The 16,215-nt window shown below is 45.3% G+C and overlaps 1 protein-coding gene across 10 annotated transcripts in view; it reads right to left on the reverse strand.

Annotated features, from left to right (window-relative positions):
- Positions 1–16,215, reverse strand: part of LIMS1 (LIM zinc finger domain containing 1) — a 139,075-nt gene that overhangs the window by 4,572 nt on the left and 118,288 nt on the right. For 9 of the 10 annotated variants that reach the window (XM_077814155.1, XM_077814165.1, XM_077814174.1 and 6 more), the window contains 4 exons: positions 13,797–13,947; positions 11,214–11,306; positions 9,791–9,839; positions 5,894–5,969 (listed from right to left, as the gene is read on the reverse strand). In XM_077814155.1, coding sequence (XP_077670281.1) covers positions 5,894–5,969; positions 9,791–9,839; positions 11,214–11,306; positions 13,797–13,947 — 369 coding nt within the window. Of the gene's footprint in view, positions 1–4,720; positions 4,884–5,893; positions 5,970–9,790; positions 9,840–11,213; positions 11,307–13,796; positions 13,948–16,215 lie in introns of those variants that run through there. The other variant, XM_077814228.1, reaches the window with a different exon arrangement.

The following is a 16,215-nucleotide window of genomic DNA, read 5'->3' on the forward strand; positions in this document are numbered from 1 at the left end:
ACCAAATGAACGTCCTGCCACACACAAAAGTCCCAAAGGCTGAGCGCTTCCCAACAGAGGGCCATAGACCTGGCAGGAAAGCCTAGCATGCCAGGTGAACCGCTCTGAGTTCCCTGAAATTGATATGAAAGGCTAGGTCATGTTGCAGCCAATGGCCCCCCAGCCCAGGTCTGAGGCGTCTGAGACCAAGGTGAGCAAGGGTGATGGGGTTGCAAAAGGGTCTCCCCGCAGCACCAACCTGGGATCCCGCCACCAGTTGAGCAGTGAGAGGACACGACTCAGCACCGTGACCACTCAGTCCAGGGGGTGCCTACTGGGAATGTAGACTGAGGCCAGTAACATTTGTGGGGGCCTCAGATGAAGCCAGGCATGGCTTACCATGTACTTGCATGTGGCCCATCAGTTGCAGGCACATGTGGGTTATAGTGAGCGGCTGGCTCTGTATGTGAGCGATCAGGTCTGACATGGTTTGAAAACGCACTTCCGGCAGGAATGCCCTGGCCCGCCTGGAGTTGAGAACTGCACAGATGAACTCTATGTGTTGAACTGGTGCTAACATGGATTATTCTGTTTATTAGGAGACCCAAATCGCTGCAGGTGGAGCGCACCAGATCGAGCCTCCTCTGGACCTCCTCCGAAGGCCTGCCCTTGATGAGCCATTATCAAGATATGGGAAGATCTGGACCCCTCGACACCTCAGTTAAGCCGCCACCGACGCCATGCATTACGTGAACACCCTGGGGGCTGAGGACAGGTCAAAGGGCAGCGCTGTAAACTGGAAGTGGCGCCCTGCCACTATAAAGTGCAGGAAATGTCTGTGCCCCAGGAAAATAGAAATATGAAAATAAGTGTCTTTTAAGTCGAGAGCGGTGTACCAGACCCCTGGATCCAGAGAAGGGATGATGGAAGCCAGGGATACCACGTGGAACTTCAACAGAGACTTGTTGAGGCCCCGCAGGTCCAAAATGGATCTGAGCCTCCCATTTGCCTTCAGGATTAGGATGCAGCGGGAGTAGAATCCTGTTCCTTGCATATCCCGAGGAACTTCCTCCACAGCCCCCAAGCGTAGGAGGTTCTCGACCTCCTGAACGAGGAGCTGCTTGTGAGAAGGGTCCCTGAAGAGGGATAGGGAAGTGCGGGGGAGGGGGCGGAACGAGGGGTGGCCAAAAATTGCAGTGTGTAGCCCCGAGCCACTATGTCCAGGACCCAATGGTCCAAGGTAACCCATGACCAGGCCAAGTGGTCAGAGAAAAGGTGGTCAAGGAAGGGGCAGGAAGGATCCAGGCAGTTGGCTGGTGTGTCGCTCCCGAGCGCACCCTCAAAATGAGCTCTTCTGGCCCCCCTGGTGTTTTGCCAGGCCAGGCTGTGCAGGAGATTGGGACGACGAAGGGCGGCAGCGGTTGAACACAGTGTCTCTTTTCCTTGTAGGCCCCTGCCGAGGTTGCCACTGCCTAGGAGGTGGGGGAGACCGGAACAGCTGCCTAGACAACTGAAACATGGGCATTCCCAGGGAGCAGATGGTCACCTTTGTGTCCTGTAGGACAGGTCATGCAGACGCACATCCGTCTGATCAGAAACCGGGCCGACACCGTCAGACGGAAGGTCCTGGATTGAGGCCTGCATCTCTTGGGACAGGCCGGAGGTCTGGAGCCAGGAGCTGCGCCGCATGACCACCACTGAGGCGACCACTAGGGCAGCTGAATCGGTGGCATCCCAGGCCATCTGGCAAGAGGACTGAGCAGCCACGGTCCCTTCCTCGACCAGGATGGAGAATTTCTGGGCTGCTTCCAGGGACATGGAGTCCTTGAACTTGAGGAGAGAGCCCCAAAAGTTAAAACTGTAGCAGCCCAAGAGGGCCTAGTGATTTGCCACCCGAAACTGGAGCCTAGCCATAGAAAAAATCTTTTGGCCAAATAAGACTAGTCTTTTTGCCTCTTTATTCTTAGGGGTTGAACTGGTGGGCCCGTGTTTGTCCTGCTCATTGGCTGCCAACACGACCAACGAACCTGGTGGCAGATGAGTATATAAGTACTCGAACCCCTTTGCAGGAATGAAGTACGTCTTTTCCATCCTTTTCGAGGTGGGCGGGATGGAGGACGGGGTCTGCCAGATGGCCTTGGCAATATTCACCCCTTCGTGAACTGGGAGCGTGACCCGGGTTGGGGCGGCCACAGAGAGCACGTTAAAAAGCATATTCATCTGCTCCTCAATCTCCTCCACTTTAAGGCCCAAGTTAGCAGCCACCCTGCGGAGCAAAGCCCGATGCTTGTGGAAATTGTCCAGTGGGCTACCTCTAGACAGTGCCGCTACCGCTTCATCCGGGGAGGAGAAAGATGACTGGGTGGCTGGGGGGGCCTCGGTGGTGTCTCCGTCCACGTGGGGAGGGACGCCTTGGGGTGGGTACTGGCTTCTCACACGAGGTGGTAGCTGGAACGTCCTGCACCGCAAGTGCCAGGACACCCTGTGCCGCAAGTGCCAGGAGTGCCGCCTGTGGTCTTTCTGATGCTGCAACTGAGGTCTGGTGGGAGTGGGGCACCGGCATGATAGGAATGCCCCATGTGTTCCAATTCAGCCATTGGGTCGGCCACTGGCTTTCGCGCCAGGTCGGCACTGATGTTGCTGATGCGCCTTCCGGAGCCCACTCACGCTGTCTGGGTGAGGGACTGAATTGCGCGTCTGAGCCTGAAAATTCATCTCCCTCCAGCGACCAGGGTGGGGCTGTGGAGGCTTGAGTCTGACGTCTCATGGTTGCTGCTGGAGACTGGTGCCGGGGGTAGGGGAAGCGACATCATGTTGGGGAGTGCCCTCAAGGTCTTGGCGATGGTGACTGATGGCGGGATGAGGACTGGTACCGGGGTGATCGATGACACCTGGGTGAATCTCGACGCGACAACGGAGATAGAGAGCACGGTGCCTGCAACTTGTAGTGGCTAGCTGGAGACCTAGGCTGACGTGGAGACCAAGAATGTGGCAGCTTCTGACTCTGTCTTGGCTCTGGAGATCAGCAGCACTCACCTGATTTGTGTGAGGCCTTTCTGGCGATCTTGCCCTCACGGGAAGCCCTAGCTGGGTCCTTTCCACACACAGAGGAGGCACTGTGGACTCTCCCAGTGCCAGGCCTTTGGAGGGGGCCAGTTGTGCCATTTGCTTAGGCCCTTTACCGCTCCCTGGAGTCAGTGGCGGGTCCTTTCTGGGGGAGGAACCCCCCCGCGGCCGAACCCTTCAACGGGTCCGGAGTGGACAGAAGGCACGAACAGGGTTCCTTACCCGGAACCCCTTGGTTGGTCTTGGCCGGTGCTGTGGTCTTAGGTTTTTTCTTTGGCATTGGTGACGGGGATTGGTGCTGAAAGGACCCTGGTGCCAGAAGTGTGCTACGCACCGAAGTTGAAGCACTGGATGCCAGTTCAGGCTGCACTGGCTCTGAAGCTGGACGCAGGGCAGCCTGCATCAGAAGGGCCCTGAGGCAGATATCATGCTCCTTCTGAGTCCGTGGATGAAAGTTCTGGCAGATACGACAGTGCTTCTTTATATGGGTTTCCCCAAGGCACTGTAAACAGCTCGTGAGGGTCACTGACAGGCACAGGCCTGTTACAGGATGAGCAGGGCTTGAAACCTGGAGATTGGGGCATGGTCTCCAGGGGCCAAGTTTCCGCTGGGACACTATCTAACTAAACACTTAAAGGGGACTTAACGACTAACTAACAACGCGTAAAACTATTTACAGAGAAGCACAAGGCCAAACAGATGAAGAAAACTGCTGACCACTTGCGAAGCAAGGGACAGAAGTGCTCCGATTAACCACCACGGGCAGTAAGAAGGAGCTGAGAAGGCGCAGGGCCGGCAGCGCCTGATATACTGCACCATGAGTGCGGCACTCCAGAGGGCGGCACAGCCAGCCCTACGGGTACCGCTAAGGCAAAAGTCTTCAACGGCTGCACACAAGGGCGTGCGCACACCTACAATAGAATGGACATTAGCAAGCACTCAAAGAAGAATATGTGGATTCACATAGTCCCATCTCTGCTACTGAATTATGGTTATATGTCTAAGTGAGTGCTGTTATGATACAGTAATTTAAAAATGCAGTAAAATGTTAATGTTAGCGAAAAAGTCTCAAAACAAAAAAATGTACTCAGCATGCAATATTGTTTTCAGGGACTGACATTTTATATTAGCTTAAAAACCATTTTGTAGACTGTTAAAATGGAAGCACAAGGCATTTACTAAAAGTGGAATTTCAAAACTATCAGGTTTCCAGAACTAGCTTCTAAATCTGCATCCACAAATTTTCTAAACATAATCCTGCGTTTGAGCATGCAGATAGGCAGGTGGACAGCTAACTATTCAGCCTGCATGCACACAAATGCCTACTGGCATATGTAATTAACTATATGCACAAAATTCGTGCAATTTGGGAAGCTGGAATGAAATCATAGCTACACGGTGGTCTAAAACAGTCTGTTCAGCAAGTTGAGAATTTTTCTTCAAGAAGTCCAAAATTTGTGAATTTTGCGATTTAAGAAACCTTTCAAGCTCAATTTCTGAGCACAATGGCCTAAACTTAACATATTAAAATGTAGTGTTCAAAATTTCAAATCATAGATATGTGTAAATTAATAGTTATTCTGTCTTTGATTATCACAAACACATGCAGAAAACTAAAAGAAAAATACAGGTCCTAAACACTGACCAAAGAAGAAAAGAGCAGAGATTGTGATAGGAGGAAAAGAAAAGTTTACAAACAGATTGGCTTTTTCTTTTTCAGCTTGTCTTTATCCTTTGCTTCTCGCTCCCGTTTGGCAAGTCGACGTTTAAATTCTTCTGGCATTTTCTCATAACAGTGTTTGCAGACAGGTTTTAGATCAATTTCAACAAACTTATCCCTTTAGATAAGACACAGAGGAAAACAGTGGAAAGAACAGGAAAAGGTTTAAGAGTAAGTCATAGCTGAAAGAAGAATTGAACACAAAGAAAAAATAGATTTTAAAGTAGTAAATGGAGCAACAGGAACAAACACATATATCATTTACAAGAAGTTGTCTATAAATGTTCTATACCAGGGGTCTCAAGCTCAATTTACCTTAGGGCCAGTCTTCAGATCCTCCCAGCAGGCCAATAATGTCACTCATGCCGCCCAGAACCCGCACCCCCAAAACACTCTGCCCCCCACCTGCCTAAGGCTCTGGGAGGGAGTTTGGGTGGGGGAGGAGGTCTGGGGTAGGGGATTGGGGTGAAGGCTCTGGGAGGGAGTTTGGGTGTAGAAGGGGTGAGAGATTGGGCTCTGAGAGGGAGTTTGGGTGGGAGAGAGGGTCTGGGGTACAGGCTGTGGGATAGAGTTTGGGTGCTAGGTGCAGGCTCTGGGCTGACGCAGGGGGTGGGGGTGCAGCTCTGGGCGGGGATCGGGAGGTGCAGCACTTACCTGGGGCTCCAAGGCGGGGCGGGCTGGGGGGCCTCCACGCTCTGCTGCCCCCAGGCACCACCCCCCGCAGCTTCTCACTGGCCGCAGGGGCGCTTGGGGTGGGGGCAGCGCACAGAGGCACAGCCCCGCCCCACCCCGGGGCCGCAGGGAGGGGCTGGCAGACACCGCTCAGCTCTGCTGCGCTGCCGGGGCCCCGGGCCATTGTAAATCGCCTGGGGAGGGGGTAAGGGGGAGCAGCGCCCGGGGGCGGCAGGTGGGGCCAAGGGAGAGACCCGGCCCCAAAACTGCTGGAGCCCCACAGGCTACATTGGGGAGGTTTGCAGGTCGCAGATGACCTGCGGGCCATGAGTTTGAGACCCTTGTTCTATACCATTACAGTTAAACTATAACAGCTGTGCTTGAAAGGTGACTATTGATCTGTTCTGAAGAGATCATAACTGTTTTCCATCTTCTTAAACTATCTGAAAAACTTACTTGAGTGTTAACTTAGTGTTGCAAGTGGAACAAGCGAAACAGTTCACACACCATGCCTTATTCAGAGCAGAGACAACTAGGGGGAGGGGGAAAAAGACAATATTAGCAGTTCAGTAAACAAAGGCATTTGTTAAAAACTTCTGAAATTCACACATTCATAAGACATACAGCAAAAGGTGATTATTTTTAATCTTGTTTCTCATCTAGGGATAAAATTATGGATCATAATAATGAAAATGAAGTGAGGGCAAGGAGAGAGACATACACATATACTGTGTAGGAGGCATAGATGCCTCTAAATTACTTCAGTGTTTATGCTGATGCTTAACTTTTAGCTATGCTCTTTGTTTTGTGATAGCTCTGCTCTGGAAGAGCTCCATTTTGATCTCGAATCAAAATTGCCTTTCTTTCCCCCTTTGTTTATGTTAATCTCTACTTCCTCTTCCTTAGTATCTCTTTCAATTCTGCTTCCTTTACATAGGCTTGCTGAGAATTAAGAAATGAAACCTCCTAAAGCATGCTTTATTAGGAAAAAGAACAAAATGAAACTTAGAGAAATGAAACTTAGAGCCTTTGTTAGCAAGGAATGATTCATGGGAGAAGAAGTTTCTGGGACTTTTGCAGATGTGATAGAGATGAGTGAAGTATTGTGAGGGAAGTCCTTGAAGTTCCTGGGCATTTGCCAGCAAACTGGTCAAGCATTGTTCCAACCCAGGGGTTGGGAAACTTTTTGGCCCGAGGGCCACATCTGGGTATGGAAATTGTATCGTGGAACATGAATGCTCACGAAAGTGGGAGTTGGGGTGTGTGAGGGGGTGAGGGCTCTGGCTGGGCGTGCGGGCTCTTGGGTGGGGCCAGAAATGAGGAGTTCAGGGTGCAGAATGGGGCTCTGGGCTGGGGCAGAGGGTGGCGGGGGGGAGAGAGGGCAGGGCTCTGGCTGGGTGTGCAGGCTCTGGGGTGTAGGAGGGTGGGAGCGAGGGGTTTGGGGGACAGTAGGGGGATCAGGGCTGGGGCAGGGGGTTGGGGCGCTGGAGCGGGTCAGGGATGCAGGCTCTGGGTGGCATTTACCTCAAGCAGCTCCCAGAAGCAGCGGCATGTCCCCCCTCTGGCTCCTACATGGAGGTGTGGTCAAGGAGCTCTACGCACGCCCCGTCTGCAGGCACTGCCCCTGCAGCTCCCATTGGCTGCGGTGGCAGCGCTTGAGGCGGAGGCAGCATGCAGAGCCCGCTACCCGGCAGGAGCTCAAGGGCCAGATTCAAACATCTGAAGGGGAGGATGCGTCCCCCAGGCCATAGTTTGCCCACCCCTGTTCTAACCAGTTTTGACAAAAGTGGATACCTAAAACTCAGTGACGTCAGATATGTAGGCCTGTTTATTGTAAGATATAAAAGAGGGAAGGGACTAGGTGGGGCCACATGCTAGTGCCTGCTTGTTTAGCTGAAGCCAGCCAGTATGGGTTTGAGCATTCTGGGCCTAATCCTGTTGTAGGCCTGATAGCTGTTATATGGGTACATGTTAGGTTTACTAAACAAAGTTTAGCTAACTGATACTTAAGAGTAACCATATAAAAGCCAATTTAGTCTTTGGATTAATAAAGAAATCTTTGGCTGAATTCTGGTGTTGGTCCATTTGAATATTCAAATAAAGATCCCAACACCTTCTACCTCTTCCCTTGCCAAAAAATGGTCTATTTCCTCTTCTTAGTTCAGATCAACAGGTGCTGCTCCACTATAAAAATGCACCCAAGGTTGTCTACTAGGGTTGCCAACTGTCTAATCACAAAAACTCAAATACCCTTGCCCCGCCCCTTCCCGCTCACTCCATTCCTCCCTACTTCCTGCGCTCGCTATCCACCACCTTCACTCACTTTCACTGGCCTGGAGCAAAGGGTTGGTGTGCGGGCTCTGGGCTGGGGCAGAGGGGTTTGGAGTGTGGGAGGGGGCTCCAGGCTGAGCCTGGGGCAAGGGGTTGGGGTGCAGAAGGGGATGTGGGGTGCAGGCTCTGGAAGGGAGTCTGGGTGCTGGAGAAGGCTCAGGGCTGGGCCAGGAGATTGGGGTGTAGGAGGGGGTGAGGGGTGCAAGTTCTGGCCGGCGGCACAGCAGGGCTAAGGCAGACTCCCGTGCCTGCCCTGGCCCCGCGCCGCTCCTGGAAGCAGCCAGCACATCTCCTGCAGCCCCAGGGGGTGGGGGAGGGGGGCAGAGGGCTCCATGTGCTGCCTGCGCCAGCAAACGCCACCCTCGCAGCTCCCATTGGCCACAGTTCCCCGCCAATGGGAGCTGCGGAACCAGTGCTTGCAGGGGGCAGCACGCAGAGCCCCCCTTCCCCACCCCGCCCCCCAGGAACATGATGGCCACTGTCAGGAGCGACACAGGGCCAGGGCAAGCAGGCAGAGCTGCGCCGCCGGACTTTTAGAGCCAAAATCTCCCAGTTTGGCTGCAGTAGCCTCTGGGACATAGCGCCTGATACCGGGAGGGTTGGCAACCCAATTGCCTACTATGAATGAAACTGACTATTGTCAGACAGCTGTAGTCATGTTCAATTATAGTAGCTGTCACCGTTGGGCAAGCACTTCTGGATGCTAGTTGTCCAATAAGTGTCATTTTGGAGAAAGGTACTCTGCTGTTTGTCAGAGGTAACCTAATCAGATAGATAATTGATGTACTGCTCCATAGATGATCCCTCTGAGGCAGACAACCATATAGATCCTGCTATAGTTAACTGGCTGCCTGACATGTTCATCCCTCCCTCTTTGGTAGAATAATAGAATAAATTTAAAACAATGATTAAAAATTACCCCTAGGGCAATGAAATGACACACTACAATTTGCTCAGTTTAGCAACCAGAACATACAGTATGAGGCAGCAAGATTACATAGTGTACATATGAAACATGTACCTAGTTATCATACAAGGCTGAAGTTACCTGTTTCACCAGATTTTTATTTGTTTTTGGAGGATTTTAATGAAGGTGAGCAGAATATTTCCTTCAAGAAGACTCCTAAATTGTAGTTTTATAGGTAGAGTGGAGACTTGAAACTATATGGAAATCACACCATCTGAATCTGGAGCTCATCCTTTAGTGTCATGATTATAATCCATGATGTCCTTTTAAAGTGTCTGGGCCTTATCCCATTTGATTACTAGTTTTGGTTTAGCTGGTGCTATTACTGGTACATGGTATTGGTTCAGCTAGGTGTTGTTGTAAGGTAGGTATTAATTTAATATGAGGCAATACAAAACTATCTGCTTTCTCTACCATCCTGTCCCAGTTGGTTGTCAACAGCCACACTCCAGGTTAATGGGCTTCTGGATTGTCTTTATAGACACATTGTTTTGCTGAATGCTAATCCTTTGGCAGCGTTTGTGACAGCATCACTTCTACAGACTTAAGGCCAGATTTTTTTTTTTTAAATAAAATGTGTAGGTACCTAAAGATGCAGATAGCAACCTAGTGGGATTTCAAAGCTCCTAGGTGCCTAATTTCCATTAAAATCATGGAAATTAGGTGCCTATGAGTTTTTGAAAATTCCACTAGGCACCTATCTGCCTCTTTAGGCACCTAAATACCTTTAAAAATCAGGCCCTTAGGCCCTAATTCTGTAATGAGGTGCATGCACGTAGATTACTGTACCTGCATCAAGGTCTATTAAAGTCAGTGGGGCTCCACACATGTAAAGGAAGCTGCCTGTGTAAAACTCACTAAAGGATTGGGGCCTTGCCGTTTTACTCTCTTATTTCACTCACAGAAACTCTGAAGAATTTATAAAAAGGCATTATGGGAATCAGCATTTCTAAAGGGATTCAACACTAGTCTTCCCTTTCCTTGGTACCTCTTTTAGTAAGTTATTCCTACTGAAGTGACGTGACAAAAAAAAATGCAATTTAAGAAATGCTTACCATCTCCTTCAATCACACGATTACAGTGGAAACAAACATCACCAAACAGCTGTAGATAGGGGGAAAATATGAATTTTTAACTTTAAAAACTTACCCTGGGTAGAATTTTAGAAACAAAATAATTGCAACTCCGCATATGGACATAGCAACTTTTCTGACAAACTCCGTAAGATTAAAGGAATGCCTATTGTCAAATTACTTAATTCTTTTTTTCCCTAAAGTCACCTATCCATTCCCATTACAAATAAGACCCTTCATTATTAAACATGAAAAATAATGTTTAATTTATGTTTTCTTCTCTACTAATTATGTTTTGTTTCCTTTTTGCATTTCTTTCATCTTGGAAAATTAAGCTAGACAGTTTCACTTTTATATATCACTTGTTTCTAGTCAATTTGAACTTTCAGGTTCTCCTGCATGACTAGAACAATGCCTTGCTGTTTCTGTTGCTTAGTTTCAATTTTTATGTACACACCCATCCACCCTCCCACTCTACTTTTGGCCCAAATTTTATGTAACATCTGTAGTGTTATGGCATTTCTTATTTACAGCTATACTATCAACATTTCAAACATCAAACCTTCAAAACTGAATAATCAGGAATCTGTAATTAATACATGCCATAGAACTATGGAGCTTATTACCCATTTTTTAAGTGCCAAAAGGTGTGTGCATGTGACACTTTGCAGTTCGCTCATGTTTAAAATAGTTGCAACAAGTTTATTTTAACAGTTAACAGAATACACTCACAAAAAATCTTTTGTATGTTTAAACTACGCTCCTTGCTGTGGTATCTAAGTGACTATAAAAAAGGGGTCTGTAGGGGAAAGGAACATTGACTATAATCCATGTATGAAAATGAAAATAGTCACTAGGTGGTGTTCTCTGACAAATGCATTTGGTATTTGCAGTCTTAGATGGAGAAAAAGTGAGTCAAGCTGGGTTACACAGCATATCTTCATGTAGAGTCATATCATCGTGCGGTACCAGCTGTAAGGAAAGCCACTCTATTAACTAAGGCCTAGTGTTAAACCCTAGACACTAAGTGACAAATTTTCCTTAGATTCTTGGAAAAGTTGGGTGTCATTAGCAGCACTGAACAGGTGCACTGACCTTGCAGATATTACAAAGTTCACAGGCAACAGTCCTACAGTCATTAGTAATTATGGATTTGAATGCCGAGTATATACTGAATGTTTTGTTAAGTCTTTAATAGTTTTGTTTTTAAATACTTGAACCATTTGCAGAAATATGTTAAAACGTTTAAGGAATTACAATACTACGGACACTACTTTTCAAGACACAGATGGTTGTCAGAAGGCAAAACTAGTCCCTTAGTGTTAATAGTTTTCTCTCCTACAGATATAAGTGAGTTGATGAATCATGAATTTATTAATGGCTAAGATACAAAATTCAACCTTACCTGATTGTAATGGGTTTCACAATATGCCAAGCCCTTCCTCTCATAGTGACGATGACCAAGAAATGGCTTTTCACACTTTGCACAAACAAAATGCTGCAAAGAAAATGATATAAATTATCTCTGGATTGGTTGAGTTAATGGCATTTCTTTGGAAACAGATACTCAGGACTGAGCATTATCGAAGGACAGTCTGCTCGTAATGCCTTCTTTAAAATTAGAAACACTTTTATTACTTGTAGATTTAAAACATTAAAAAAAACCAAAATATTGCTCATTTTAAAGTCTTAAATTTTAAAGAAAATACACTGAAGAAAAAAATAAACTGAAGAAAAGATTTTGGATTCATTATTAGTTGATAAACTGCATTGATATCATGGAAAATTCTTAAACTAACTTAAAGAAACTTTATTGCTACGCTTACTGTTTGGCAATCACAATAACCTGGTCAATGGTGGTGTGTTTTTTATTTATTTATTTATTTTAAGATATCTGAGGAGGAAGGATGATCTTGTGATTAAGGGAGCGGGAGTAAGCAGATTTGGGTTCCATTTATGACCCTGCCCCTTTGGAGTCACTTAATTTCTTTTTGCCTCAATTCTCCCATCCATAAGATGGGCATAATACTCACCAGAATGTGGTGTAAGAATAAATTTATTGATTGAGATTTTCAAAGCAAGTTTAAAGGATTTAGCTACATATATTCCATTAAATTTCATGAAAGATTCATGGCTAAATCTCCTGCACTTCTTTGAAATGCTCAACAATTGTTTGTGAAATGCTTTAAGATTTTCAAATAGAAGGTGTCATAGATGGCAAAGTAGTATTATTGAACTCTGTAACAGAATCATAGAAATGTAGGACTGGAAAGGACCTTAATAGGTCATCTGGTCTAGCCCCTTGCACTGAGACAGGACTAAGTAGCTTTAGACCATCCCTAACAGGTGTTTGTCTAATCTGTTCTTAAAAACCTTCAATGATAGAGATTCCACAACCTCCCTAGGTAATTTGCTTCAGTGCTTAACTACTCTTACTTCGGAAGATTTTCCTAATGTCTAAACCAATGGTCTTCAACCCTTTTTCATTTCCGGACCCCTACCACAGAAGTCTTAGACTGAAAACTGACTGAACAGAATTCACATATAAATGTTGCATGTGCTGGGCACAGAATTTGACACAGCGTGAGAAAGGGTTTGCCGCACTGTGGGCTTCTATGGTAATGACAATACTTCTGGGTTTTGACCTGTAGGTGGGGGTATTCACCTATTTTTGATTGATCAGAAAAACTGAATGCTTTTTCTGGGATCTAAAACTTTATAGTTATCTTTCACTGTCCCTTTAGACCAGGGGTTCTCAAACTGGGGGTCGTGATCCCTCAGGGGGTCGTGAGGTTATTACGTGGAGGTCACGAGCTGTCAGCCTCCATCCCCAAATTCCACTTCGCCTCCAGCATTTATAATAGTGTTAAATATAAAAAAAGGTTTTTAATTTATAAGGGGTGGGTCGCACTCAGAGGTTTGCTGACTGAAAAATTTATCTCCCCCTCTCCAGCAACCTTTTATGTACTTGAAGACTTAACATGTCGCCTCTCAGTCTTCTCTTCTCCAAACAACAACCCAATTGTTTCAACCTTTCCTCATAGGTCATAGTTTCTAGATCTTTAATTGATTTTGTTGCTCTCCTCTGGACTTTCCCTAATTTGTCCACATCTTTCCTGAAGTGTGGTTTCCTGAAGTTTCCAAAACTGTACCCAGTACTTCTACTGAGGCCTTATCAGTAGAGTGAAATAATTATTTCTCATGTCTTGCTTACAACATTCTTGCTAATACATCCCAGAATGCTGTTTGCTTTTTTGCAGCAGTATTACATTGTTGACTCATATTTAGTTTATGATCGACTATAAACCCCAGATACTTTTCTGCAGTACTCCTTTGTAGGAAGTCATTTCCCATTTTGTAGTTGTACAATTAATTATTCCTTCCTATGTGCAGCACTTTGCATTTGTCATTACTGAATTTAATCCTATTTATTTCAAACCAACTCTCCAGTTTGTAATGAATAGTATTTATGCAAAATATTACTACATTTCTGTATAATACTTTGCACTTCTATAGCGCTTTCCAAGGATCTCAAAGCACCTTTTTGAACAGTGAACTTAACTTGATACACAACCTGGAAAGTAGGCAATGTCAATATTTAATCTCTCTGTGTCTGCATCTCCATCTGTAAAATGGGGATAATAATTTGCCCAAGACCACACAGGAAATTTGTGGCAGCTAAACCATACCTTCGTGACAGTGTTCTCGTGTATATAGACACTTAAAAAGTTTCTGTTGATTAAAGAGATATTTTGAGTTCTACAACTATTTCTCATCTGAAATATAGGGAATCACTCTCAAAATGCAGAATGTTTCAAAATGAAATAAACTGTGTGTGTGATTACAACTGAAGACATGCTCTACAACTTACTTTACCAACCATTTCTGTAGAATTTTCTAATCCTTTCGATTGAAACTGACCCATAAAATTCCAGACCTAGTATATTCATGCCAATATTTATAAAATATAATACACTCTGACATTTACCTCCACATGCCACTGTTTCCCCATAGCATTCACCACTCGTCCTTCAATTGGTCTCCTACATGCTCCACAGATGGGGACACCCATTTTATCATGGCATGGTAAACAATATAATTCTCCCTTCAACTCACGAGCATCAGCAGTAAGTTCCTTCCTGTTCAAAAGTTAATGAATCAAACATGATCACAAAAAATCTGAGAATACAGAGAACGATTTTAGTTAATGGGTGGTTTTGAAGGCATGACTTTATTTTTATGAATTTATTTCAAAAGTTTTATTTACACTCCATTATGGGATTTGGACACTAGTGTTCAAAATAGCCTGGTTCATTGGATTTTATCTTGAAGATTGAATGTTTGGCTGGATGTGTGATAAGTATAATGCATTAAGTTTTTTACTTTCTCTAAATATCTGATTTATAAGAGTTTCATCATTTTCTTACATGCCATCTACACTGAACATTTGCAAGATCTAGGGCTTGTCTTCACTATGGTCTAAATCGGTGCAGCTGCGATTGATGCGATTGAAGACGTGGATAAACTGATGGGAGAGCGCCTCCCGCCGACATACCGTGGTGTAGACACCGCTGTAAGTCGATCTAAGCTACGTCGATTTCAGCTAAATAATTTACCTAACTTAACTAGCGTAATTTAGATTGACTTCCCTCGTTAGTGTAGACAAGGTCCTAGATACACTGGGCTAACTTCTGTTCTCAGTGACACTAGTGTAATCCACTACAGTCATCTGATTTCCTGTGGATTAACATCAGTGTAATTGAGCCTGGAATTTAGTGCTCTAGGCCAAGTCAATCATGCATGCCTTTACAGGGTTTAGGGATAAAGAAAAATATGCACCTATATGTGACAGTCATGTATATTCTTACTATCTCAGAATCTCTGTATGCTTCTTTGTTTTAACCACTAAATTGGATGATAAATCTGAATAATGATGTTATTAAGAACAGTAAAAATGACATTGTCAGAATTAAGCTTTAAAACGGACTACAGGTTGAACCTCTTTAGTCCGGGACCCTCAGGTCCTGAACCAGAGAATTTGCCAAACCACGGAAGGTCAATATTGTAGCGAGCGGGTCTCTTTTTATTTTTTATCTCAGGGAGGCGAATAAATGCAACAATGCTTGCAACACTGCCTAGACAAGGCTTACCAGCTCTCTTCATAACAAAGTGTTAGTATTGTTACACAATTTACAAACAATGTTACAAAATCATGCCGGACCATGGATGTTGCCGGACCGGAGAGTGCCAGACTAGAGAGATTCAAGCTGTATAATCAATGATGGTCTCATTTGGTTGCTCTTGATTTAGGATTACAGATTCTTTTTAAACTAATCTTTGCTGTGGCACTAAATATCTAAAGTGAAAACTTCCCTACCACCAAATTACTGGATGGTCAGCTACAAACTAGTGCGCCTGTGTTATCTCCCATAATACCTCCAATCCAGCATCTCTGTGCAGGACATGGAAAACTGGGGGAAAATCTGTGTTTACCCACAATATCCATGCAAGCTTTAGTCCCTGCAGGGGATGGAAAATTGCCTTTTCCAGCTGCTGCAGAGGCCACTTTGAAAATCCACAGATTCTCCGAGGAGCTATTTGAAGCAGAAACACTCTCTCCTCAGAACTGCCCCAAGAGCTATAGGGGTTCTGCTGTATAGTGTCAACACAGCTGCCATCACAGCCTGTAAAAATTGGGGAAGTGGTTCAGCCCTGAAGACAAGGACCAGCTGCCACAGCTGAAGACACATTGTTTCAAAGAAAGAATAGGGAAGAATTTACAATTTGCTTTTAAAAACTAGAGGAGGCAGAGGAATAAGTTAAGCAGCAAAAGAGGGAAGCAAGTGGGGGAGGTGAAGGGGCTGCACTTTTTATTTTTTTTAAACAAGTGAAGAAAAATAGAAAATTCACTGAGATTTCTTAGTTTATAATTAAGATTACTGCTAAATAGCAGTTCATTCAGCCTACGGTTTTGGGCACTTTGACTTTTTAATTCCTTCAGACCACAATGCTTATAATCTTAAATCCTAGTCAATATTATGTGCCATACATACATGAGTGTCTGTAAATCAGATCACTGATAAGTCTGAGACCATTTCAAGTGAACCAGAACACTGTTCCAGTGGTTTATTACCCTCACTGTTACAAATGGTTCGATTATTTTAAAGGATTGCATGAGGTGAGGTTCTGTCCAGTCTCACATCTTCTATCACCATTTCAGACTCAATCTCTTTCCAAAATGAAATTCTCATCTTTCCTCTTAATTCCTCTCCACTTCATCCTCTATCTCTTTTGTCACTTGTAACTGGATTATCCTCCAAGGAATGCAACCTTAGTGTCATCTTCAGCTCCTCTCTCCTGTTCTCCCCTGCATCCAGTCTCTCAGTAAATCTGGTCACTTCTGTTTC

Source organism: Eretmochelys imbricata, chromosome 1, assembly GCF_965152235.1.
Source record: "Eretmochelys imbricata isolate rEreImb1 chromosome 1, rEreImb1.hap1, whole genome shotgun sequence".
In the NCBI taxonomy this organism is placed as follows: Eukaryota; Metazoa; Chordata; order Testudines; family Cheloniidae; genus Eretmochelys; species Eretmochelys imbricata.